The sequence below is a fragment of the Cryptosporidium bovis genome, assembly GCF_009768925.1.
Source record: "Cryptosporidium bovis isolate 45015 chromosome Unknown contig_30, whole genome shotgun sequence".
Lineage (NCBI taxonomy): Eukaryota > Apicomplexa > Conoidasida > Eucoccidiorida > Cryptosporidiidae > Cryptosporidium > Cryptosporidium bovis.
The window spans coordinates 102,740-127,098 of NW_027125049.1; the positions used below are offsets into that span (position 1 = coordinate 102,740).

Sequence of the window (24,359 nt, forward strand, 5' to 3'; positions counted from 1 at the left end):
CAAATCATTCTTATCAATAATAACATCATCTTCGATTAGTTCCATTTTAACTTTCTTATTAATTCTGCTCCCCTACAATTTGTTCTTCACCTTTGTTGTGTTCTCAGATTGTTGTTACTTCAGGGAAAAGTACATAAAATAAACAAGAAATAAAAATGGTTACAATGTATTTGAACTCGTTATTTTTATCTAACAGCTTTCTTCTTTATTCACTAATATTGCTGCACCTCATTTTTACTTGTGTGTTATTTGTAGGTTTTAGCGCCACATTTGTTATTAATAACATAGGTATAAAAACTGGTACCGGATAACAACAATAGAAAAATACAAGAGAAGACAACTTTATGTAGGCATTATCTAATAACAGTACTGTTGTTTGTGTATATTTGTTCATTTGTTTACTTATCCCTTAATGGTTTTGGTATAACATTTGTATGGCATTTGGTCGCTTTCCCACTATCGATAAAATAGCCTGATGTTCACTCGCCGTTGAGCAATAAGATAACTGAAGGATGGTAGAGATATTCACAGCGGACAAATCAAGAGTAGGGGAGAAGGTTTATTTCAATGACTCAGGATTAGGCAAAACTAATAAGATAGATGAAATTGATAATGTCAACGTACTTAAAGAAATATATGACGAACTTATTGACTTCACGTGTAAATTAATAGAGTCTAACAAAAATATGGAGGAGTATAAGTACGACGAAGACATATTGGAGGCCATAAGAGAAAATGAATCAATCATAAAAAGAAAAAAGGAGGTGATAGAAAGGATAGAGAAAAGATTTTACATGTTGGAGAGGGAGGACTTGATAAACAGAGAAAATAAATTAATAGACAGTGGAAGTGAGGTGAAATATTTATAAGTTATGAGTAGAATAATACATAGTGAAGGATTACGAATAAAACTGTTAAATTGTTTATTTGTGGCCATAACACCTTTACAAAGTATATTCTTGTGTTGTGGCAAACTTGATATATTAGATAATCAGACAAGCGTGTTTCACCAGATGTCCTAATTAATATCTCAGGAAAAGGTACCTCGGGGTTGTATAGGTAATTTTTATATATTTCATCACTAATAACGCATTCATTCTCTTCGTTGTTAATTTTATCTTCTAACATGCTCTCCGTTTGATCGTGGCTATTTTTACTATTTAGATCACTTTTCACCGCATGCTTTTTAGACTTGTAGTCACAAAGGTACTTGTTCATAGAGTATTCCAATTCAGTAGTATATGAGTAGGCACAACATACATTAAACACTATTCCTTTGTTATTTTTTGTGTCATTTTCCAGCTCTATTAGTAAATTGCGCAAATCAATCGGAAGCATTTCTAGTTTTCCAGAGACAAGAACTTTTGAATCAACCTCATTTAACCAATCTTTTTCTTTAACTAAGTAGTTTCTAATCACAGAAAGCGTCTCTTCTACACTACTTTCCTTTCTTGAAAAGTTTTCCACTGAGAAAACAAACATAGAAACATACTTTACATTTAGTTCTATTAGCTTTGGTATAATCTTCTTCATAACGAATGCACCTTCAATATGCCCCTCCATTTGTGTTATTCCCCTTAGTTTGGCATACCTTCTATTCCCATCTAATATTATTGCCACATGATCCGGTGAAAACCTCCTTAGAGCTTTCGTTAGTAAATAATCCAACACACCTTCAAGAGTCAGCATTTAAATAACATTTTTTATGGTCAATAACTACGATTTTTCAATAAATAAGTCTGGTCCGTAGCTTTCATAACTAAAATACAGGTTGTTGTGCCGCCCGCGCCTAATACGATTTAACGACCCTCAAACACGCTTTAGCATAGTGAAAAAGACGATTTACCCCCAGGAGGATTATGAACCTTGACGTTGGTTTTGAAGTTTTTATTAGTATAGTTCGAGGAATCATTACCTGGATGTTCTTTTTGTGTCCTAACCTGCACATTTTCTTCCCTATTCTCAATATTACTGTCTGCCTTGCAATCATTAGTCTCCATCGTTAAATCGCAATCTATATCCTTGTTATTGATATTGACAGACGATATTTCTTCTTCGTTTTTGTTCTTAGATTCACATACAAAGTCACCTGAAATTTTCAAAATGAAACAGAAATGGTTTGGAAGTGTGAGAGTGGGGTAAATGTGTTTTCAATACAGAACTGTTCGTGGTGTTCTGCCAAAGTATCTATACACATTTGAACTCACCTATTCCAAACCCAAGCGAAGATGCTCCACCTGGGGGATGATGAACCTTGGTGCTTGGTTTTTTGCGAAAAAATGGGTTATCGTTGGCATCTTGATTAAAATAAGATTTTGACGCAATTAATAAGTGTGCATTTAATTATGAATCAAAATTAATATTCAGCTAAACTCACCCATTTTTGTTTTTTTCTCGGTCCTCTCAGAAAAGAATGGGTTTAGATAACGCACTGTTCAATGAAAAAAATTGCCTACTTCAATATTAACTCAAGATAAATAAGCCTTTATTTTCACTGTAAATATCAATAACTTTTCTCTGTAAAGATAATTTACATATGGCAATTATATTCTTCATTACATGTGTTCGCCTGATTTATTTTTAATTGTGAAGAAAAACCACGATGATACCGCCTAGGCGCACTATAATAGGCGGTAACCTTGCCGTTAAAATTGATAGTAGTGAGATATATAAATACTAGTTATTTTATAGTAAAATAGGTGTCTAAACGTATACATTTTTTTCAAAACCGTTAACCTTTGACATCCTGGGAGACAAAATATAAGGATATAGGTGGATTATTTCTTTTTTTGAAATAATTAACATCCTGTGGTTGTACCGTGATATGCAATGTGTGGATGCAGTACATCATATTAATAAGGGATATGAAAGTAGAGGTGGCGAAACACATATATTTTATGTCTGCTAATCAGAATAGATATATGAGAAGTAATTTGGTGAATTCTTATCAACTTTAAACTTGTCCAGTTTCGAGTTTGTATACTGTCACAATTGAAATATCAAGTAAAAGCTTTAAAAAATAGGTATATAACATACTTTTAACTTTCCTTTGTTTTATAGGAGAGCAACTGAGAATGAGAAGTGAGGATAAAGGTAAAAAAGCAGGTCAACCCCCAGTCATAGAAGATAAGGATGGAGTAGATGAATATAGCGAAGGCAATGATACAAATAGTAACGATCCGTACTTATTCAGGAATGCGCACTATTTGAATAAAGAGTCACGTTGGAAGAATAAACAGCGTGTATTGGTATTGTCGACGAGAGGTATAAATTTTAGACATCGACATTTAATGGAAGATATAAAAAGACTACTACCACATCACAAATCAGAGGTAAAATGGGAGAAGAAACAACCTTTTTCCGAGATAACAGAAGTTAGTGAGCTTAGATCATGTAATAATATACTGCTATTTGAAGCCAGAAAACATGAGGAGCTATATATGTGGGTATCTAAATGCCCAAATGGCCCAAGTATTAAGTTTCAGGTACTAAATATACATACACTAGGTGAACTTAAACTTGCAGGAAATTGTATGCTTGGCTCCAGGCCATTGCTTTCATTTGACTCAGCATTTGATAATGACAATTATATTCATAATGTTAATTTCACCGAGGAGCAAAGACATATGAAACTTCCACTGAGATTAATAAGGGATTTATTTATCCAGGTATTTGGCACACCCAGATATCATCCTAAAAGCAAACCTTTTCATGATCATGTATTAAGTTTCAACTATTTGGACGGAAAAATATGGTTTAGGCATTACCAAATAGCTCCAAATACTGAAAGTGATCACAACATAGTAGATAAGCAGGTATTAATTGAGATAGGTCCCAGATTTGTATTGGAACCTATATTGATACTAGAAAAGTCGTTTAATGGAAGATTGTTATATAGAAATCCGGATTTCAAATCTCCTACTTTACTACGCAACATCATTAAAAAAGGTTACTCTTCGGAGTATCTAAAGAGGGTAAATAACAAGAAAAGAAGAAGTAGTTATAAGGAAGAACTTGATTCCGCTATTATTGAAGTTAACGAGAAAAAGATGCAGATATTAAGAGGCGACAATGTTGATGACTTTGAATGGGTAGATAAGTGATTTTTTGACCTGGCTACATACTACTTCACATATAAATTCACTTTTCATCGCCTATATATTATTACTACATCTATTGGTATCATGTTTATATTTACTTTTCTCCGTATTTATAAGGCATACCAAGCAATCAATGAGCCGTTATATAGCAGAAAAAACGATTGAGTTAAACTTGAAGTTTTTCTTCGAGTTTTTTTCTAATTGTATGAGAAACTATAGGGAAAGTCCCCATGTACGGTTAATTCCGCATTATCTAGAGGATAAACATTAATTTGGAGCAACTTTTTTACTTCTGATTGTACGTTTGAGTACTTCCTGTGATGCACATTTTCATATTTTTGAAATGGTGTTGATTGGAAAGAGACTAAAGTCGGTTTTATTATTCTTAATAGTTCCTTCTTTATATCTGGTTTGGAGATTAAAGTTACTTACAGTCTCATGTATTCTCATGAGTTGGTGTTCATTAAGTTAATTACGGCTAGTATCTTTTTGTTAGATACAACAGAATGGGGCTTACACTTGTATTGCTTGGTTTTAATTTTTTTTTTATCATCGATTTCTCTTTAATGTGATTTTCTATGTTTTTTATTGTTTTAATTCTGAACTCCATAGTACTTAGGCAAAAGGGACTAGTCCCTTATTGTTTCCAATTCAAGTAGAAATCACTGTTAGTCGAACATCAATCTAGAACATGAACCGATCTAAAATTGGACGGAGAGAGGGTACTATGAGAATATTATTAAAAAATAAACCGAAACATATACATATTTGATTTAAAACACACAAGTTTACTGTAGAATACAAATAAACTAATGAGAATTTAAATAAAAAATTGATTTTACATTTCACATACGAAAGGATGCAGTTATCGGGATGAATGTTGATATATTAAAATGAATAGCCACAATGAACCAAAAACTGACCATTTATAATTAAAAAACATTAAAAAATTAATAAATTACAATAAAACTGTTTTAAACTCATCTATCAGTCATATAATTGATAATTAATTCCAGTATTAACATTATAACAAATAAATTCATTTTTTTTATCAATTATTTGCTTGAAGTATACCTTCTTGTAAATACCTTTATCTGAATCGTCGCTAATATAATTCGAATTAGATTCACTATCCATTACCCTTTCTTCGTTGTCATATCCTACTGGCTCATTTGGAACAATATAATCTTCAAAATCATCGTAATCATCTTCATCAGAAAGATCATTTAGATCGATTCTTTCAAAACCCTGGCTAGAGATGGTAGATACTCTTGATATAGTAGGCAAGTCATAATTATCAATAATGTCTTTAGTAGGAGATTTGCTTGTTGGAGAACTGATTGAATTTGAGGACACAAACATCAAAAATTTCTTTATTCTAACAATAAATTCACTTCTCCAATTGACCTCAATATTACAATGATTTGCTCCGTTAACAAACCATGGAGTAAATTTATTTGGTGCCAATTTATAAAGCATTTCGCCGTGATTAAATGGAATGATAGTATCTCCAGTTCCATGTATTACAAAAACGGGACATTTTACTCTTTGTATTTTATCCAGATTCTTAAAAGCATCATACCAAGGCAATGTGACATTTGTTTTTGAATTACAAATCACAGAAACTGCACTCTTAATGCCAGAATGTACTATAATACCACCTAAGTTCATGTTATTATATTTTGAAGCTAAGTGGATTGTGGGAGCAGATCCAATAGATTGACCATATAATATAATAGAATTTGGATTTAATTTTAATTTATTTATCGAGTAGTCAAATATTTTGTCTATGTTCTCATAAATAGAATTTTCTGAAGCTTCTCCTTTAGACTGTCCATAGCCACTATATTCATAACTAATAATATTAACACCTGCACTATATGCCAAATCAAGTAAATGACCGAATAAATAGCCAATATCAGTTGCATTTGAATGTGAATATATTATTGTTAACTTTGAGGCTTGGTTAATGTAGTAAAAAACATCAGTTGAATTTATCGTCATAAATTTAACTCTCACTTGCGATCTTCCTGGAACCAATCTAACCATATTTCTCATTACTTCGCTCATTGTCACATATTTGCTTCTATTGTGATCGTAGAGTAGTACCTTGTTATATTGCTTTGAGTATTTATATCCTTTTATTTCAGGTGGATGGAAGGACATATTATTTACCAATCTGTTCTTTATACCTGGAATAAACGATATACATCCCAAACAAAACAAAAGTCCCTTTCTTTCTGATGTCATTTCTATTAATATTTAATTCCTTAAACGAAACAAACTGTTATATATACTGTCAAATTGTTGATATATTTTGGTTTTTTTTGTTAAATAATGTTAATAAAATATAACAGAACACAAAATATTTGAAAAGTCAACTTTGCACTTTTTTTAATTCACTGAAAATATCTTAAAAATTAATGTTTGTCCAACTGAATAAAATTGAAGAAAAAAATCATTTGACTCGTTTATTTTTGTTTTATCTCACTATTAATACATATATACGTGCATATAAGTATCAGTTGTATTAAATAAAATCATACAAAAAAATTATGCTCTGAGAGATCCTCGACTTAAAAATTACTAAAACTGTCATTCTTGACATTTTTTGTACAAACACTTGATTTCTTGTTTAGAGCTCGCCGCCTCTATCTCACCATTTTACACTTTCCTATTTTTTACCCCGCGTTTTTCTATTTGCATGTCAGGAATGATTAGATAGTTATAAATATACAACAAAATAAAAGGAAAAAATTAATCGGTATTTATAAACATGCAACTTATATAGTTTTATGGCTTGCATATACTTATATATTGTTTCTATTCACCCAATTAATTTCTTCATTTAGTATTTATTTAATTTTTTTTGTGTAATAATGTTTTTTCCTCGTCTGATTTTTATCATGAACAATTATGTACCGGTAATCCACATGCGATTTTTTTTGCATGCACCATATTACTGATTAATTTTGCATTTCACAATGTCAGCAACTTTCAATGAGTAATTAAAAGCGAACAACTAGATGTAGTGAATAATACCTTAGTTTATTCTCAAAAGACAACAAATAAAATAGAAACTAGTAATAATAGTCAAAACAACAAAGCAAATGAAATAAAGGAATAGGTAAATACGACTCTCTTTCGTATCTATTAGCAATCAGGCAAGGGTTGAGTGTGATTTAAAATACACTCATTTAATCAGCAATCCAAAGTAATACGTTCATGTACATTAATTCGTGCAGTTGTTTCAAACAAAACAACATAATCACAAACCAATTTCGAATAAATAATACAACTATAAAAGGTAAATATAGTAACACATAAATACTCAAATTATTATTTATATTTAATTTCATTTTATCACCGCAAACAAAAAAACCCATTTATACACAGTTTTACCAGTTTATTAATAGATTAACCACAAAAGGCGGGACTCCCAAACGTAAAATAGGCGGTAATAATAATATATATTGATTTAATTGGTAAAAATTATAGGTGGTAATAGTAAAAATAACAATAATATGTATAAAGAATATGTAATATAAAAGTATATAATAATTAATATTAAAAAACAGGTGAAGGTATTATATATATATATATATATATATATTTTTTTTATTATTATTATTAGGAAAATTACAAATAAGCTTGAAGAAATAAATAGGTCTTATAAATAATTTATTAAAGGAAATAGCTAAATGTGAAAACCAAATCATTTTTTTCACTATTTTATTGGAATCAATTATAGAACTTTTTAAAGAGGATATAATAATTAATTGTTATTAATGTAACCAATAATTCAGGAATATCAGTACTTTTAACTTTGGCATAAATGTAAATAATTCATTCAATTCGATCATAAGTACTGGTTAAAAATTAATTCTTATTTATAATACTCATTCTAAGGTGAGAATAAATATAGTAATATAATTACCCATCTGTTAGCAAAGAGGAGTATATTTATAAAGGCATTTTATTAATGCAAGGTTAAAAATAGACCGTTTATATATTCTCTTTATTTTGCAAGACAAATTGAGAATCACCTTTTTTTTTAAAGTAAGGTATATAAAAATTGAATTCAAAAAGATCAAGTAAAAACTTTGGAGTATAGACTATTTATTTATGAAGATTTAATATATATTTATTGTATATAAAGGGAAGGAGGAGTAATTCAGTGTAAAAAAGAAAAAAGAGGAATATATTGGCAATATACTATTATGTAGATAATACATGTATATATATAGATTAATATATATATGAGGAGCAAAATACTTAAAGAATAAATTTACAAATTAAAGGTGAAAACAGAAGACATTCCATTGGGGTAGTGCATTTTATTATATTGGAACCACATACTTGTTTATTTATCTTTGTTAAAATAATAACTATTGATGTATTGAATAAATAAGTGATTATTCGGTTCACTTTTAAAACAAATATTAAAGAAAGTACATATTTCAAGACCACAGTTAAATATCAGTTATTAGTAAAATAATAGTGCATTATACATATATATGGAAAGATTATATAACTATTTATTCATTGACGGATTAAAGTTGATATTGTAATCACAGGAGGTATATATATAAATAAATATTCAGTACATAAAATTTAACCACTTAATATTATTACTTTTCTAACAGAATATGATTTAATTTAAATATTATATTAGTCATTAATATATATATCAAGCATACTAAGGAAAGAGGAAATAAGTGGATTATTACTTTATTGTATATAGATTCAAGTGAGTAAGGAAGCCAAAATAAGAAGTTGGATTATTAAATAAATTTCTGAAATTATATACCGTGAATACGTATTTTAGGAGCACTATCTGAACTTTACACGAGGTGTAGCATTGTAAACAAAATTGTGTTCTATAATATATATTGATACAAGAATTTTAAGTAATAAAATATAAATACCTTGGTAACAACATCATTATATTGTTAATAAGCAATGATAGAGCCAGCATCTGCATTCTGCATAGGTGTGTACTTTTTGGGAGTTGGAGTGGTTAGTTCTGTGTTGTATATTCCCATAAGTTTGATGAGAGCAATAGAACACTATCATATAGGAAGAAATGTGAGGGGAATTAACGATGATAGTAATGGTGGCAACAATAATAATGAATGTTTTTCAGAGGACGAGATAGTTGGTGTTGGTTCAATAATGAATTCTAACTGCAAAAAGAAGGAATCTATTTGTGACGATTATTCGAATGCGAGTCTTCATAGTAAGCCAGAATTATTGCTGATATATAAGAAGAAGCTGCTTCGGGATATGTTGAATTGCAATAACTACTTAACTAATTTAAATTTGGATGACAAAAGTGATGTATACTCGAATTGTGGTTATAGTGACGGTGATGATAATAATAAGAGATCCCCAAGGCAAGACGACTATTACTTGTCACCATACAATTTCGATTTCAGTGCAAGTACATTTAAAGAATTAACGTCTTCCACTAGTTCAAGTGGTGTCGACACAAGTACTGCTAGTACTAGTACATTATTTAATGGAAGCGAAGGCGAAATCAATGTGCTTGTTGAAAATGAGGATAGTATTTTTCACCTGGATTATTTTAATAATATTCAAGTAGTTAAGGACACCGGTAGGTCAGCATGTTCAGGCAGTAATTCTACATATTCACTAATATCGTCGTTGGATACATCCTCAACTATCAATAGATATACAAGTAAATGCAGTGATAAAAATGTCATTAATAGATTGGATAATGGTATTCATTTATATGGCGATAAACATCTGAGCATGTATGATAATGAATCAAGGTGTAGCGACAGCAATTTTTCGTTTAATTCCCATAAGGTGTTGAATAAAAATAAGAAAGTGGGAAACCCTGTTAGCTCATTTATAACAGAGATCTCTGAGGCCTATGACGTTTTAGCACCTTGAATCCATAACAAATACACTTAATAAATAATGAAAAGAAGACTATTGCTTATTGTGAATTAATATGGCGCAGTATTGGTGTTTTTTTAATATAGTAACAAGTGAAGAAATGGAATATATATACAATGTCATATGACGATGTGACACGGAGAGGCGAATGGTATTTATATTGTTATTAACTAGTTATTCAGTATTGTTAATATATGTGATAGGAAACCAATACTATGAAATGATAGTAAGCATGAAATTAAATAAAGGAAATTTATACAATAAAACTAAGTGGGTAATTCTTTTTATTTTGGAATCATTTATTTTATGCCCGATTGTAATTACATAATTTTGTCGGCTATATATAATAATGACGTAATATTGTTATTACTAGATAATCTCATGGGAAAGTAATAAATTTGAATTATGAGTTGTTTGAGATAGTAAGTGGAATTATGTATTGTAGATGAATATACGGTGGTGAAAGAAGATCGAAGGTTTTATTTACTTTTAATCCAAGGATGAATAATATTATTGCATCATGTTAATAAATCACTATTATTACACTATTACATGCGAAGCATTATCATTTACTTTCTTCAATAAAACTCAATATAATAGAATATTACATTGGGTTAGAAATGGCGTTTCGTACCTATATACTTGGTATATTTCAATTACTTCCTATATGTTAAAAACAATATTGGGATGAGTCAAAGAATACCAATTGTAAATGTTTGTAAATATATAATTATTGGGATTTCCTTTATATTCATCTTTTTTTTTAATGGGATATATATGTATATTAATAAAAGACTACGATGAGTTGTGTACATATGTAAGTGCGTTTATATATACTACAATAAATAAAAACGGGAAAAATTCTATAGATCATGAGTACTTTTTTAGATTTTGTATTAATATCATTACTCCCCTTATTTTTGTCTTTTTGTTCATTTTGTCATTCTTGCAAACACTTGTTTGCAGATTTTCTACACTGCCGCCCAGGTTGATGTATGACGGAGGTACCACCAATGGCGCCAAAAATGATCTTAAATAAGTGTTTGAAAAGTGTGTGTTTTAAAATGCAGGAATCTGTAAAAAAAAGCAAATTTGGAGTTTATCTGACATTTTCTGATTAATTTTCAAATTTTATATTTTTTTTTGTTAGAAAAACAAAAAGATTGTGGTTTATATGTAACTTTTTTGTTCAAATGTTTGAAAGTGAGAAATATGCGAATAAGAGGAAAGGTGAATAGAGGGAGAGAATACATGTTAAAGTAAAGTCTAATTCGGTCAATAAAGAGAAAATATATCGGTTGAATGAGGTGTTTGGTGTTAGATGAGTACTGGTAAAAAACCGGAAAGGGAATTCGAAGGCAAAGAAAGGGAGAATGTTATAGTTGTAAATAGTATAGAATTGTTATCTCTGAAGGAATTGAGAGTAGAAAGTGTGAGAGTGGACAATAAGTGTGAGGAAACTAGTGATCATGTAAAATGTGTTAAGTTTGATAGAAAAAAAGAATACGTTATAAAAAAGATAAACGAAATACAGGATGGTTTTGTGAGGGTAATGTTGAAAAATCACAATAATAGGTAAGTTGGCAATACAAACAGTAATAATAAGTTTCTTTTAATTAATATTCGATTTCTGCTTGGTGACTCTTTCATTATTTGATGATGGTAAAGTGTAAGTTGTAGATTTGTGCTCAATAGTGGATTATTCGAGTACTTAGATGAGAAGGATTACATAGAGGCGTCAATGGTTTGTAAGTTATGGTTTGCTGAGGCTAATTCAGTTAAAAGCTATCAAAAAAGGTATCCGGTTGGAATGAATTATTTTAACAACAAAAAAAGGTCTTGGATATGGAGATGTGTATTATTCGGTGAAGATAAATACATTATGGATCCGAACGAGGATGAAATGTTTAGATATTTAAAAATAGAAGACGAGTTGAGTAGTGTGTATGAAAAAATGGGTATAACTGAGTATTATGACGAGATAATGAGGGATGTATCGAGAACTTTCCCAAAATTGAAAGATTTTCAAAAAAAAGAGAATCAAACTAAAATGTTGAGGATCCTTTTTAAAATATCTTATGCTTTTCCAGAGGTTGGTTACTGTCAGGGAATGAATTACTTGGTAGGAATATTACTTTATGCATTCGATTTTAATGTTGAACAAGTTTATTCGTCAATAATATCTATATTAATTAAATGGGAGTACGAGGATATATATAATAAAGAACTTACAAAGTTAAAAGAAATGTGCTTCATATTCAATGAATTAATTAAAGAGTACTTGCCAGAACTTTACAACCAGGTATTTTATAACAAATACGAAGTAAATGCTGAAAACAAGATAACATCCGAGTTATTTGCCATTCAATGGTTTTTAACACTATTTATATATGATATAGCAGATACCGATTATGCAATTAATTCCGTTTATATACTAGACAATATAATAATACACGATACAAACAGCAATTTTAACATTAATGTTTACAAGATAGCTATTTCTCTTTTGTCTAGAATATTTAAGGACTTTAAGTTAGGCAATGATGTTGAGATAATCCACATTCTTGAATTTATAAGACAAAGATCAAAATACATACTAACTACTATTTCTGAAATTGAAGAATTGTTAAACGAATCAAAAAACCTGCTCTTACCCGAGACATTACTACAAAAAATATACGTTAAATATAAACAGATGAGTATAACGAAGGAAAACACTGATGAAAAGTCTGTATCTGATACCAAAAATGTAAATGGAAGAACAAGAGAAACATTATCAAAATTACTTAGAAAATATAAATTGTTTAACTATAATCAAAATAGTAATAAAAACAGCATTTATATAAATGAAGATGATAGTGTTCCTTCTCCTTTTCATCCTTATTTTAGTATATAATAAATAAGCTCTATATTAATTTATGCCACCACTTTGTCATTCTGTCTAGTATTAAAGAAGAGTCCTCAAGTGTATGAGAAATAGTATTCACTTTTTTTTCAGCTTCTTTAAGTTGTTCCCTTTGCGTATTCAAGTTTAATAAAACCTGCTGGCCATATTGATTTGTTTCCTCCAGTAATCTCCTTCCTTGTCTAAGGTATTCTAAAGACTTTTTATTGTTTTCGTCTGTAATTGTTTTACCATTAAAATTACCTGTTTCATCTACAAATAAATTACCAGGTGACAATGTACTATCTTTCTCATTTACATCTTTACCTAATTTATTTATATTATTATTATTACTATTATTATCCACTCTAAGAGTAGAGAATATACAACATAGTTCCCTATATTCCTCCTTATACCTTGTATATTCCTGAAAGTAGCCGTACTTGTTTAGCTTTGAATCAGAATAAAATATCTCAAAGTGCACTATTTCTAATAGCTTTTGTACCGAATTGAGTATTGCTTCATACATTGCTTTACCATTATTGGTTATAACTGCCTTTTGTTCGCATTCACCTTTTATTCTCCTCAAGTCTCCAAAAAGTGACTTCAATTCTTCAATGTAGTCGTCCAATAAATCCATAGATGTTATCTCTTTATTATTTTCACACTCATCATCATTCCCATCTGCTTCATCTTTTTTTGTTTCATTCATTGACTTCTCAGTTTCTTGTTCTCTTCTTTCGTCAGATTTTTACTATTTTGCTCTATGTAGTTGGTCTCAATTCTTTTTTTCATGGCAGTCCGTACAAATAATAAACAGAAACCTCTGCCTTTACAAAATACTATGCACTTTTTTCCCTTGTTTTAGTACCTAATATAATTCAGTTTAATTTAATTGGTAGTTTGTATTATTTTCCCTCGCACTTTTTTTATTTTCAATTTACCACTTTTTCGCACTAACAAATTGTACCATCCCCACATCAGGTACCTTTTTAGATCTATTGTTTTTTCGCCCCCACCATTTTATCCAAGGCGATTATTTAGACAAATTTTTTTTAGATTTATAATCGATACCTATTTAAAGCAGACATTAGGTAATATAAACGAAAAGAATTCAGCCATATTAAATGATACAAATACAACGATTTTGCTATTCTATGATAACCTGAGGGAATTATGTTCTTATAATTGAGTTTTTCTACAATATTTTGTTCTTGAGAATTGCTAAGACATTTATCTTCTTTTTTGTCTAGATACTAAAAATAAATATATGGGTACCGGTAAAAGAGGAAATTAAATTTATTGATAATTTGCCGGGAAAGATATAGTGGCAACTATATTTGATCACCTAACTCTTCGTAGTTTATCTTTTTGAGTTTAACCAAGTTTTTCTTATTTTTTCAATTCGGATTTTACATCCAAGGTAGATAAAGACAAAGGAAGATGGCCGTGCTAGTAAAGTACACCAACAGTGGTATAATTGGTGAAATATTCACAATATTGACGAAGTACCTGTTAAGGGAGAATGTGAATTTAAAGATAGAACACATTCAAGATGAACAACTGAAGGATAAGGTATTATTGTTTAAGGATGAGAGCAAATCTAGTGACGAATCAAATTCCGAGGAATTGAACAGGACGGACATTATAATGTACCTTGGTTCACTCAGCAAGTCTTTACTTGGTAGGGAATTTTGCTACAAAAAAGAGATAAGAGAATTGTTATTTAGACTTGAGAGTTTAAACTACAAGCCCTTTGAAAGTGAAAACTTTATTAAAGAGTTGGAAGAATCTCTAAAAGACAAGTACTTTGTTATAGGGAAATCTATAACGCTAATAGATATTGTCCTTTACCCGACGCTATTTGATTACTTTAATTCACTAGCAAACAAGGATGAATCATACGTACCTGAATATGTAGGTTTATCAAAGTTTTACGAGAATATTCAAGTAATTACACCAATTAGACAGTCTTGTTCGGACAATTTGAAGTACTTGGATTTATCTTTTTTCAAAAAGAAGTTGGTTTCAAGGGAAAAAACAAAGTCACCTTCTGCAAATAGTGACGAAAAAAGACCAATAGACGATCCAACAAGAATTGCCCTTAAAGTTGGTAGAATATTGTCTGTGGATAGGCATCCAAGTGCGGATAAACTTTATGTAGAAAAGATTGATCTTGGTGAAGACGAACCGAGAACAATATTATCAGGTCTTGTTGGGGTTTACGATCTCAAAAAGAAAATAAACGAACTCGTTGTTGTCGTATCTAATTTAAAGCCAAGGTCTATGAGAGGCATTGTTTCAAATGGAATGCTGCTTTGTGCTACAAGTAGAAATAATGATGGTGATAATAGTGAACCATTATGTGAACCCGTTTCAGTTCCAAAAGATGCTCGTGTTGGTGAACTTGTATATTTCAATGATTATAAAGGCGAACCCGATCCCGTTTTAAATACAAAGACAGGTAAAGATCCTTTTGCTGCCGTCCAGCCTTTCTATAATATTGATGGTAACTACATCTGTAGATACAAAGAGTCGCTGATGTTTACCTCTGCAGGTCCTCTCTACGTAGAAAACAGGTCAATTGTTGATCCAAAATTGAGCTAGATCAATAAATGTTACAATCAATAGCGTCAAAGAGTTGTTTCCGATATTCAGTCTTCTGTTTTATTCGTTTGCTCCATTAAGGAATCCATAATTTTATTGTTTTCTTCTATAGCAGTTACTTTAATATACTTACTAAGGTAACTAACAAATAAATCAGATGAATATTTATTTATTATATTTGACTTTTTCATATATTCAAAATAATTTGTTAATTCAACGTAACTTCTCTTAATCAAATGACGCACTTTTTTATACTCTACTAAATTCACAAGTCCAACTCTTGCAGTTAAGTTAGTATAAGTGTAGAATAGATCATCCACATTATCATTGTCATAATGAATGTTTAATCTTGGAAAATAAAAAACACTATCCGTTAACTTTTCATTATTAACGAGCAATTTATTTATATAATAACTGTTTTTGTAATTACCAATTTTATATGGATCTATTAACAAAATTTTATCTACATTATTTGGAATCCACAAATCCAAAGTGAGTAATGAATTTATGAGTGAATTATCAATGTCTACCGGCATTTCAGGTAACCATCTAGGCAGAACTATATTCACATACTTGTATTTTATATAGTACTTCCAGTATATTTTAAAGTTGATGTACTCTTTTATCCTTTCACTCACGTATTTATTATCCAAATAGATCACATATTTGTTGTATCCCTGTTCTCCACTTACTGTTCCATTATCTATCATTCTTATTATTTCGTCAATTATGTATTCGTTCACCTCTATATTATAGTTTGATGTCAATAATATATTCAAAGTTCTTAGTAATTCTCTGTAATTTTCCGAACCATCTGTTTCATATGCTTTCCAGTTATCGGTTTTATTCATCTCTTCATCGTGTATTACAATGTAGTCTTTCTGTAAAAATATACTTGAAGTAAATATATGGAGTTTGTCACCGACATATTTAGCCAATTTTCCGTTACCTATATGTTTTTTAATGGTTACCTCACTTTGTCCCAACTTGAATATGCCGTAAAATGTATTAAATTCGCTCATTGAATATACATTAAAACCGCTATCACTTTCATCATCATCGTAATAGTTGTAATAATATAATTTTTTATTGTCTCCACTTGTACTATATACTTTCACTTCCCTTATTTCTCCCGTATTTGTACTATTGCGATTTAGATTCAATAAACTCGCTTCTCGTCCTATCCCTACAAATTTATAAATATATAGTATTTCACTTTTGTCATAGTATATGTTATTTGGAAACAAATGCTTGTACTTCTTATTCAAAAACATATCGGGATTTTCTATTATCACATCGTGATACTTTACACTCCATGAATGTCTATTTTCCAATCTCAACTGAACCATCTGTTGAGTATTTAAGTCAAAACTAGCAAACATTTGCGTATTTATTCCATATAGCTTATCATTTCCTGTCTTAAACCCGGAAGAATGTGGACTTGAATACAGCAAATCCTCTAATTTAATGCCAATTACGTTTTTTCTTTTTAGTGAATTACTGTAATCCTCATACTCCATTTTCTGAAGCTCTGGATAATTAAACACATACCTCCGCCATGTATTTAATAATGTAATTTCGTTCATACTACTGTAATTAAGTATCGGATTGTACAATATTTTGACATCAGATTCAAGTATCCTATGCAACACGTCCAATAATCTTAGTGTCATAGTTGAAGTGTCGGTTATTGGATTAACTATTGCAAGTACGTTGAAAAGCGACCTCTTTCTCCCCTTTACACCTGGTAAATGTAATTTTATATTCTTGCTTGATTTTGTGTATATTTGATTTAGCTGTGAAAACGGCACTCCTTTAAATACATTGGATGCGTATAAATTCTCTTCTTGTAATAAAAAAATATCATTTGCAGTTAAACTTGACCACATACTCCTATACTTCAATTTTTCCTCCTCTAATTCTATGCCTCTATTGTATTCACCGAGAAAAACCAGTTGTCTAAGTCTATTTGTCATGGCAAATTCAAGCGTTTTCAAATGTACAGCATGTAAAGGAGAGTTTTTATTTAAATCAGAGTCCTCTCTTATATATACTGGATAAGAATTTGGGCATATTCTTAGATAGACTCCATTAAGCACGATTCCCAAGGAAAATGCATCTCCACATTCCATATTGGATATAATACTGTCCCTAAATGTTGGCCTCCCATACTCATCGTTACCTTTTTCTCCGGAGCTCTTTCTGCTTAAATTATAACTCAAATTTTTTGGATATCCCATTAATTTAATGTTTGTATCCATAGAAAGTGGAAAAGATATCAAATCATCATTTTCGTTAAAACGTTTCTCTTTCTGCGAAAATTTATTAGCCAGCTTATTTCTTATCATATTGACACTTCCTTCAACTTTGTAGTTGGTACATAACTGTATGTTCATTTTCTTTGAAAGCAAATCTAAAACTTCTGATATTTTTCCGCTTGCATCTTTGTTTATTCCAGAAAAACTATTTTCCCCTTCAAACAAATCTATCACAAGCTTAATGAACCAGTTTGCGAATCTAAGCCTTTCTATTATAGGGTCCTTTTTGATGGTATTATTCACACTCGGGCATAGTATTTTACTCATACACTCTTGTAATGTATCGGAAGTGATATTCCCATTTAATAGATTTTCTCCGCTTTCTGAAGGTATAAACAGGATTGAAAATCTTCTATTGTACAATAAATCACTATACATCCCCTGTCTCAGTGATACTTGAAGAGACAGTGTCGATATCCAATACTCAATTACCGTTGATAATCCCAACAAACCGGGTATATTTGATCTAACCAATATTATGAATGTCATCCATGGGGTTGACCTTGTTTTCCTTTCCAAACTTTCCTTGCTTTGTTTTATCTCCGGATTCACATCCCACAACACGGAATACTTAAGCAAAGAAAGCTCAGTCTTATTCAAGTTATACGTTCTTGTCCCTCTTGTAACTACTCCGCTCTTTATTTTGTGCTCCTTACTTACTGCTCCATTATAAGTCTTCCTTTTATCATCATATTTATCGTACAACCTATTGTTTATTTCCTCTTGAATATAATTCCAACCGCTCTTAAAGCCGTAGTAAGGCCAGTCCTGCAACTTTATTGACTTTGTGAATGGTGGAAACACTATAGGTAATGTATTTATACTCGTCACATTTTTCAACAAATAATCTGATATGTCGCTGTCACTCACAATTTGTTTTGACCTAACACCCTCCATTATTATTTTTTGTTCATTTTTCATAATCTTATAAATAAATTCGTCCAACAAAGATAAATCATTTATATCTGCAAAATAGCCGTTTATTAATGCACCTGGGTACGTAAAGCCTTTTGTTCTACAATATGAAGTCGCTATGCTTACATATGAAGACAAGTCGTTTGGATTATTTGAATATATTTTCTCCCATATATCCTGTATATTTGCAGTTATTTTAAAGTGCTGAAAGAATTTATCCAAAAAATCATTAAACCTTTTTAATGTAAAGTCTAGTTCCAATAATAGAGGTAAATTTTTTGCTATCATCTCCAAAAATGATCTAGCCAAAAACATTCCCCTTATAGATTTTGTTGAAACAAAAAATCCAAATATTTCGGATATAGCCAGCTTAATTGCATAGGATCCCCGTGAATTTTCGTTCAAAACGCGATTTAAGATATTTGAATTTTCACTTTCGCGAATATTCAGTTTATTTATCCAATCAGGACAATATTTGATTTCACTTCTTTTTTCATTAAAGTACTTTTCGCAATTACTCATGTTACTTCTCCTTTCTCTATTTATTATGTATTCATTCTTAAATTTATCTTGAAACCCTTCATCCGTAGTTACATTTTCATATGAAAATGAATTTGAATAGTCCGGCTTCCTTAAACCGACCCAATCTGGATCTATCAAAAGCAAGTTTAATTTTACAGGCAATTTCTTATTTATCAAGTTTATGATCGCTGTTATGCACTCTATATCTAGTGGATCACACAGAATCATAATATTTAAGATTGTTGCCTTAATTGGATATAAACCTACATTGTTTGGATATAATTCATAAAGCTCAGGTAATTTTTCAAGTGGATAGAGTGATTGTCCCAATGTATTATCAGGTTCAGTCATAATATCGTATAGTAAATACTCCTCCGCCATTTTTGCTGCTCTTAGTTGATTTCCAAAGTATACCCTGTACATCATCCAAGGTGAAAATTCAACGTCTTCAGTGATCTCGCCATTATTGGTCTTATTTCTGTGAAACCACACATTCTCAAATATAGATGGAGTATATCCCCATTGATTATCTCCTATATTCGATATATCTCTATAAAATGAACTTGTTCTTTTCGGAAAGTTATTTGTTATCCTCCAATCAGTTCTCGGTGATCTTTTTGTCCATGGATTCAAACTTGAAAGTATATATTCCTCCTTTCCTAACCAATTCAACCCTTCCATTAACGTTGGATCCTTTTCCAACTCCATCTCAAAGTCATTTATATATCTTAAGTCGTACATTTCTCCCCTTTCTGTTTGTTTTTTCAGTTTCTCATCCAATATAATTCCCTCGAATTTTCCGGTATCGGTGTTATTACTGTTTATTTTATAACTCATATTATCAACAAATATATCCATATCTTCATCCTCATTTACTCCATTATTTGATATTGCATCAATTATCAATTCATTATTGTTTATATCATTGTTCAACAATCTCATTCTTGAAAATACTAATCTCTTTAATACAGGTACAAGTGAAAAAAAGTCAGTTTCCTTTGGAGAAAATAATCGCCCATTCAATGATATCATTGTCGAACCTTTTAATATATTTTGTTGCGACTCTTTAAAGCTTTTTGTTATGTTTTCACTCCTAAGTGAATTGCAAAACGCTAATTGATATGTTCCCATGTTCTCCAAATAATTTATCATAGACCCCAGAGGATTCTCAAATCTGCTTGATACAGAAACGACATTTGACCCTATATCACTCATGCATTCTAATTCAACTTCCCCATCTATGTTCAGAACGTTTTCCATATTTATTGATTTGTCACAAACTGTCACCATTCTCTCATACTCGTCGTCCGAGTGGCTTTTGTTTAGCACACCCTCATATTTACTGTTTATTATTCCACCCTCATTGATTTTTGTATCATTCTCATTTGGACCTATATTACTATTCCCGGCTTTTTTTATATATGCAGTATAACCCATCATATACTCATTATCTTTCTCAGAATTAAAACTGTCCATATGCCTTATTATTATTCTGTTTGAATTTTTATTTGGATCCATGTTATTCATCTCGTCCCACAACCTTAGCACATTTATAAGAGACAACTTTGAGTGGCTATTTGACAAATCAATATAAACTATTACGTCAAGCCCTGACATAAATAAATCAATCCTACTAGTTCCTATAATATTTTCGTCCGAAAACTGTACTCTACTTAAACTTAAATCGTAATCATCTACTTTTCCAAATCCCTCTTTCCTATTATTCACTATTATATCATCAAATAAACTACTTATACTGCAATATATATCAAAAGTCCTGCCACCATATATTACCATTACCCAACCACCATATAAATCGTTTTTTTCATTTTTTTTGCAGCTTACCCTCAATAATTCGCGTTGTTTTCTTTCTATAATCCTAAGAGACTCTACTTTAGATGAATACCATTTATTTATCACTAATGTCTCCATAAACTTAATTGTCAAATTATCGTTTATCAAATCACTCACTATTTTTGTTGTTATTAGCCTTTCTGATTCATTGTCAGTTATCTCATCATAATCCACCAGATCTATAATTAATTCCTCAATGGACCTCCCCATATCAAGATAATATTCAACCATAAACTCAAACAATGCTGATTCTAGTGGAACTGAAGGCCACTCACTTTGCAATCCAACACCCAAATCCATTCTGTTCTTAACCGCATTCCTTCCTCTTGTTTCAGAAATAGGACGTAATTTTGGCAATTTCATATAAGATTGATGATTACTCCTCCATTGCCCAATGTCCATTATTTTATTTATTATTGAGTTCTTTATTTTACCATTCTTGACTGAGATCACATTAATTAATTCACCCACGTTCAGGTATTTTTCTTTGATTATTCTATTTGAACCTAAAATCACGGACAACACTACTACTGAAGTTGATAACAGTAATAGTAATACTTTCTTCTTTGATTTCACGCTATTTTGCTCCATTCTTCAATTTCACCTTATTTTCTGTATCTAACTATTCAAATTTTTGTTATTGTATTGTTATCTTTTTTTACCATAATTAAGCACAAAAATAAGCTTATTTTAATTTATTTTGCTTATTTTATATTGAACTGCTATTAACTCTAAACTTATAGATGTAATGTTTACTATGACTTATTTACTTTCTCTTAGTCCATAAAAAAGATAAAACTATTTTTTAATTCATCAAACTAACTCTAGAAAAAATAACTCCTTAACTTTACTTTCACTTTTACTCAACGGTAAAAAATAGATATAAATAACAAAACTCAATCAATTTTTACTTGTCAGGTAAATTATTCAATCATTTTGTGGGGCCGGCACTTTTTACATTCTTTATTACATGCATTCTTAAATATACCGGTACTCATTCTTTACTACCCAAAAAATCAAAATACAGCTGCCGCCCTTGTTAAGTTAATTGCATGCAACTAAAATCAGAAAAGAACGTCAGTTTAACAAACTAGTTAGATAAAGTAGTAATAATTAAACTAAATATATAAGATGCAGTTCATTCTCTCGAGAGTAATCATTGTTGGCTAGAGAACTTCTGTCGTTAATTAATGCAAAAAAGAAAGTGAAGAGCGAAGTAGTATCGGTCTGTACAAGCATAAGCAATCTAAAAGGGCAAAGAATAAAAAGCAGCAGTTTAAGAACATGATAAAAATGGCAAAGGTTCAAATATAAGTCGCGCGAAAGTTGGTAAAGGCAATAATTAATGTTATAAATTGGCGTGAACTCCAAGCGTGATTAAATAAGAGTAAAAATGGAGCGGGTAAACTAAGTTATATAGGAAAAAAAGTGGCTGTAAATTGATAAACACTTAGAAAAGAAGTTACCTTCCTCCCATCATATTTGGAGCACCCATTCCAGGTAAAGGACCATGCATGCGGTCCTCCTCACTAGACTTGTTCTTTATCGTTTCATCTATAGACAATATAGAGCATGCAGCCTCAGAAGCACTGGCAAATGCACTTAATTTGTTAACAGCAGGTTCCCAAATGAAGGAATTAAGTGCATCACATATTCCGCCTGAATTGCAGTCCACTCCATAATTTTGACATCCTTCACCGTTTTGGGCGTGCTTTTGCCTCAATCCGTTGAGTATATCAATGGAATCAAAGCCTGAATTGGCAGCAAGGGTCTTTGGAATAATTTCTAATGCCCTGGCAAATGAATTCATCACGAGCTGTTCTTTCCCCATAACGTTCCTTGCATAGTCTCTGATCGTCTTTGAAACAGCCATCTCAACTGCCCCTCCACCGGGAACAATGTAAGATGACTTCATTGCTCTTCTTACAATCATTATTGCATCATTGAGGGATCTCTCCGCCTCGTCAATGAACTGTTGAGCACCACCTCTAATAATTATTGTAGAAGACTTGGTTTTTGGGCAGTCCTTGAAAATATTATATCTTTCAGAACCAATCTGAACTTCCTCAAATTCTGAACATGTGCCGAAGACACCACTGTCTTTATTAAGTCCATATACAGTAGTTTGGACAATTGCACCAGTTGCAAGTCTTGTTCTCCTTAAATCTTGCTCATCAACTCTTCCTGCACAGAATATGTTCTTTTCAGCAAAATATTGTGTAGCAAGATCACCAATAGCAAGGCGACTTAATACGACATTCACTCCGGAAGAAGCAATGAGATCTAGTTTTTCAAATATAATACTCCATTCTGCATCTACGATGCTTTGATAAGCCGACGGGTCTGACAATCTAACTTCAGCATTGTCCTTTTCTGCCCTTAGTTCGAGTTCGAGATTAAGCAATAGTATCTTTGGATTCTTAAATTTTTTTGGCTGTTGTTCAAACCCAGCATACGAAAACGTTTTTTTGAATGCAACACCCTTAACTAAAAAGCTGTCTAGTACGGAACCACCAGCAACTTTCTTAATACCTATAAGATCTTTGTCCATTTCATCGTCTAAATAAGATGCTGCATCCACAACCATATTTCCAAAGTAATTCTTATTGTGTGCCAAGAGCTTTGAATTTAAACTTGTTTCTGCACATTTAACTAGCATTTCTCTTTTCTTTTCAGGACTTTTCTCGGATAAATTTATTTTCATACTGTTAACCTTGTCTATCGCTATTTGTGTAGCTCTTCTAAATCCAGATATAATCACCTGAGGTGACATCCCATCCTCTATAAAGCTTTTTGCTTCCTTTAAAAACTCTCCTGCTAATATAACTACACCTGTTGTACCGTCGCCTACCTCCTCATCTTGGGCTTTCGCTATTTCAACCAAAAGTTTGGCTGCTGGATGAACAACTCCAAGTAAGCTAAGCACTGTTGCACCGTCATTCGTTATTGTAACATCACCTGTATTGCCGTTCTGGATAAGTTTGTCCATTCCATATGGTCCAAGAGTAGTTTTAACTATATCTACAATTGCCTGGCACGCTGTTATATTACTTAGTATTTGTCCCTTTCCCTGAGACGTATCGGAGCCTTCCTTAAGCAATATAATTGGTGCTCTCAACATTTGGGACATGTTCACTTAGCAAATAAATCAATGCTGTATGTTACCAGTTATGACAAATAATGATTTTTTAATACTCTTACCTCCTTTATCCGAAGCTGCTCAAATATTAAAGG

The 24,359-nt window shown here is 31.0% G+C and overlaps 11 protein-coding genes across 11 annotated transcripts; 5 read left to right on the top strand and 6 right to left on the bottom strand.

Moving 5' to 3' along the window:
• Window positions 1-512: 512 nt before the first annotated feature.
• On the top strand, window positions 513-869 carry FG379_002392 (uncharacterized protein; the record flags this gene model as incomplete). Its single annotated transcript, XM_067327722.1, has 1 exon — window positions 513-869. The coding sequence occupies one exon, from the start codon at window positions 513-515 to the stop codon at window positions 867-869; it is 357 nt and encodes a 118-aa protein (XP_067182128.1).
• Window position 870: 1 nt separating this feature from the next.
• Window positions 871-1,689, bottom strand: FG379_002393 (uncharacterized protein; the record flags this gene model as incomplete). Its single annotated transcript, XM_067327723.1, has 1 exon — window positions 871-1,689. One exon carries the CDS (start codon window positions 1,687-1,689, stop codon window positions 871-873), a length of 819 nt encoding a protein of 272 aa, XP_067182129.1.
• Window positions 1,690-1,820: 131 nt separating this feature from the next.
• FG379_002394 (uncharacterized protein) lies at window positions 1,821-2,381 on the bottom strand (the record flags this gene model as incomplete). The annotated part of the gene is made up of 3 exons (XM_067327724.1): window positions 1,821-2,089; window positions 2,208-2,297; window positions 2,378-2,381. 3 exons carry the CDS (start codon window positions 2,379-2,381, stop codon window positions 1,821-1,823), a joined length of 363 nt encoding a protein of 120 aa, XP_067182130.1.
• A 693-nt stretch (window positions 2,382-3,074) lies between these two features.
• Window positions 3,075-4,103, top strand: FG379_002396 (Brx1p nucleolar required for biogenesis of the 60S ribosomal subunit; the record flags this gene model as incomplete). Its single annotated transcript, XM_067327726.1, has 1 exon — window positions 3,075-4,103. The coding sequence occupies one exon, from the start codon at window positions 3,075-3,077 to the stop codon at window positions 4,101-4,103; it is 1,029 nt and encodes a 342-aa protein (XP_067182132.1).
• A 984-nt stretch (window positions 4,104-5,087) lies between these two features.
• On the bottom strand, window positions 5,088-6,350 carry FG379_002397 (uncharacterized protein; the record flags this gene model as incomplete). The annotated part of the gene is made up of 1 exon (XM_067327727.1): window positions 5,088-6,350. The coding sequence occupies one exon, from the start codon at window positions 6,348-6,350 to the stop codon at window positions 5,088-5,090; it is 1,263 nt and encodes a 420-aa protein (XP_067182133.1).
• Window positions 6,351-9,062: 2,712 nt separating this feature from the next.
• FG379_002398 (uncharacterized protein) lies at window positions 9,063-10,019 on the top strand (the record flags this gene model as incomplete). The annotated part of the gene is made up of 1 exon (XM_067327728.1): window positions 9,063-10,019. One exon carries the CDS (start codon window positions 9,063-9,065, stop codon window positions 10,017-10,019), a length of 957 nt encoding a protein of 318 aa, XP_067182134.1.
• A 1,747-nt stretch (window positions 10,020-11,766) lies between these two features.
• Window positions 11,767-12,921, top strand: FG379_002399 (uncharacterized protein; the record flags this gene model as incomplete). The annotated part of the gene is made up of 1 exon (XM_067327729.1): window positions 11,767-12,921. One exon carries the CDS (start codon window positions 11,767-11,769, stop codon window positions 12,919-12,921), a length of 1,155 nt encoding a protein of 384 aa, XP_067182135.1.
• A 10-nt stretch (window positions 12,922-12,931) lies between these two features.
• On the bottom strand, window positions 12,932-13,621 carry FG379_002400 (uncharacterized protein; the record flags this gene model as incomplete). Its single annotated transcript, XM_067327730.1, has 1 exon — window positions 12,932-13,621. One exon carries the CDS (start codon window positions 13,619-13,621, stop codon window positions 12,932-12,934), a length of 690 nt encoding a protein of 229 aa, XP_067182136.1.
• A 731-nt stretch (window positions 13,622-14,352) lies between these two features.
• On the top strand, window positions 14,353-15,516 carry FG379_002401 (tyrosyl-tRNA synthetase; the record flags this gene model as incomplete). Its single annotated transcript, XM_067327731.1, has 1 exon — window positions 14,353-15,516. The coding sequence occupies one exon, from the start codon at window positions 14,353-14,355 to the stop codon at window positions 15,514-15,516; it is 1,164 nt and encodes a 387-aa protein (XP_067182137.1).
• Window positions 15,517-15,563: 47 nt separating this feature from the next.
• Window positions 15,564-21,716, bottom strand: FG379_002402 (uncharacterized protein; the record flags this gene model as incomplete). Its single annotated transcript, XM_067327732.1, has 1 exon — window positions 15,564-21,716. The coding sequence occupies one exon, from the start codon at window positions 21,714-21,716 to the stop codon at window positions 15,564-15,566; it is 6,153 nt and encodes a 2,050-aa protein (XP_067182138.1).
• Window positions 21,717-22,587: 871 nt separating this feature from the next.
• On the bottom strand, window positions 22,588-24,255 carry FG379_002403 (TCP cpn60 chaperonin family; the record flags this gene model as incomplete). The annotated part of the gene is made up of 1 exon (XM_067327733.1): window positions 22,588-24,255. The coding sequence occupies one exon, from the start codon at window positions 24,253-24,255 to the stop codon at window positions 22,588-22,590; it is 1,668 nt and encodes a 555-aa protein (XP_067182139.1).
• Between the last annotated feature and the right edge of the window lie 104 nt (window positions 24,256-24,359).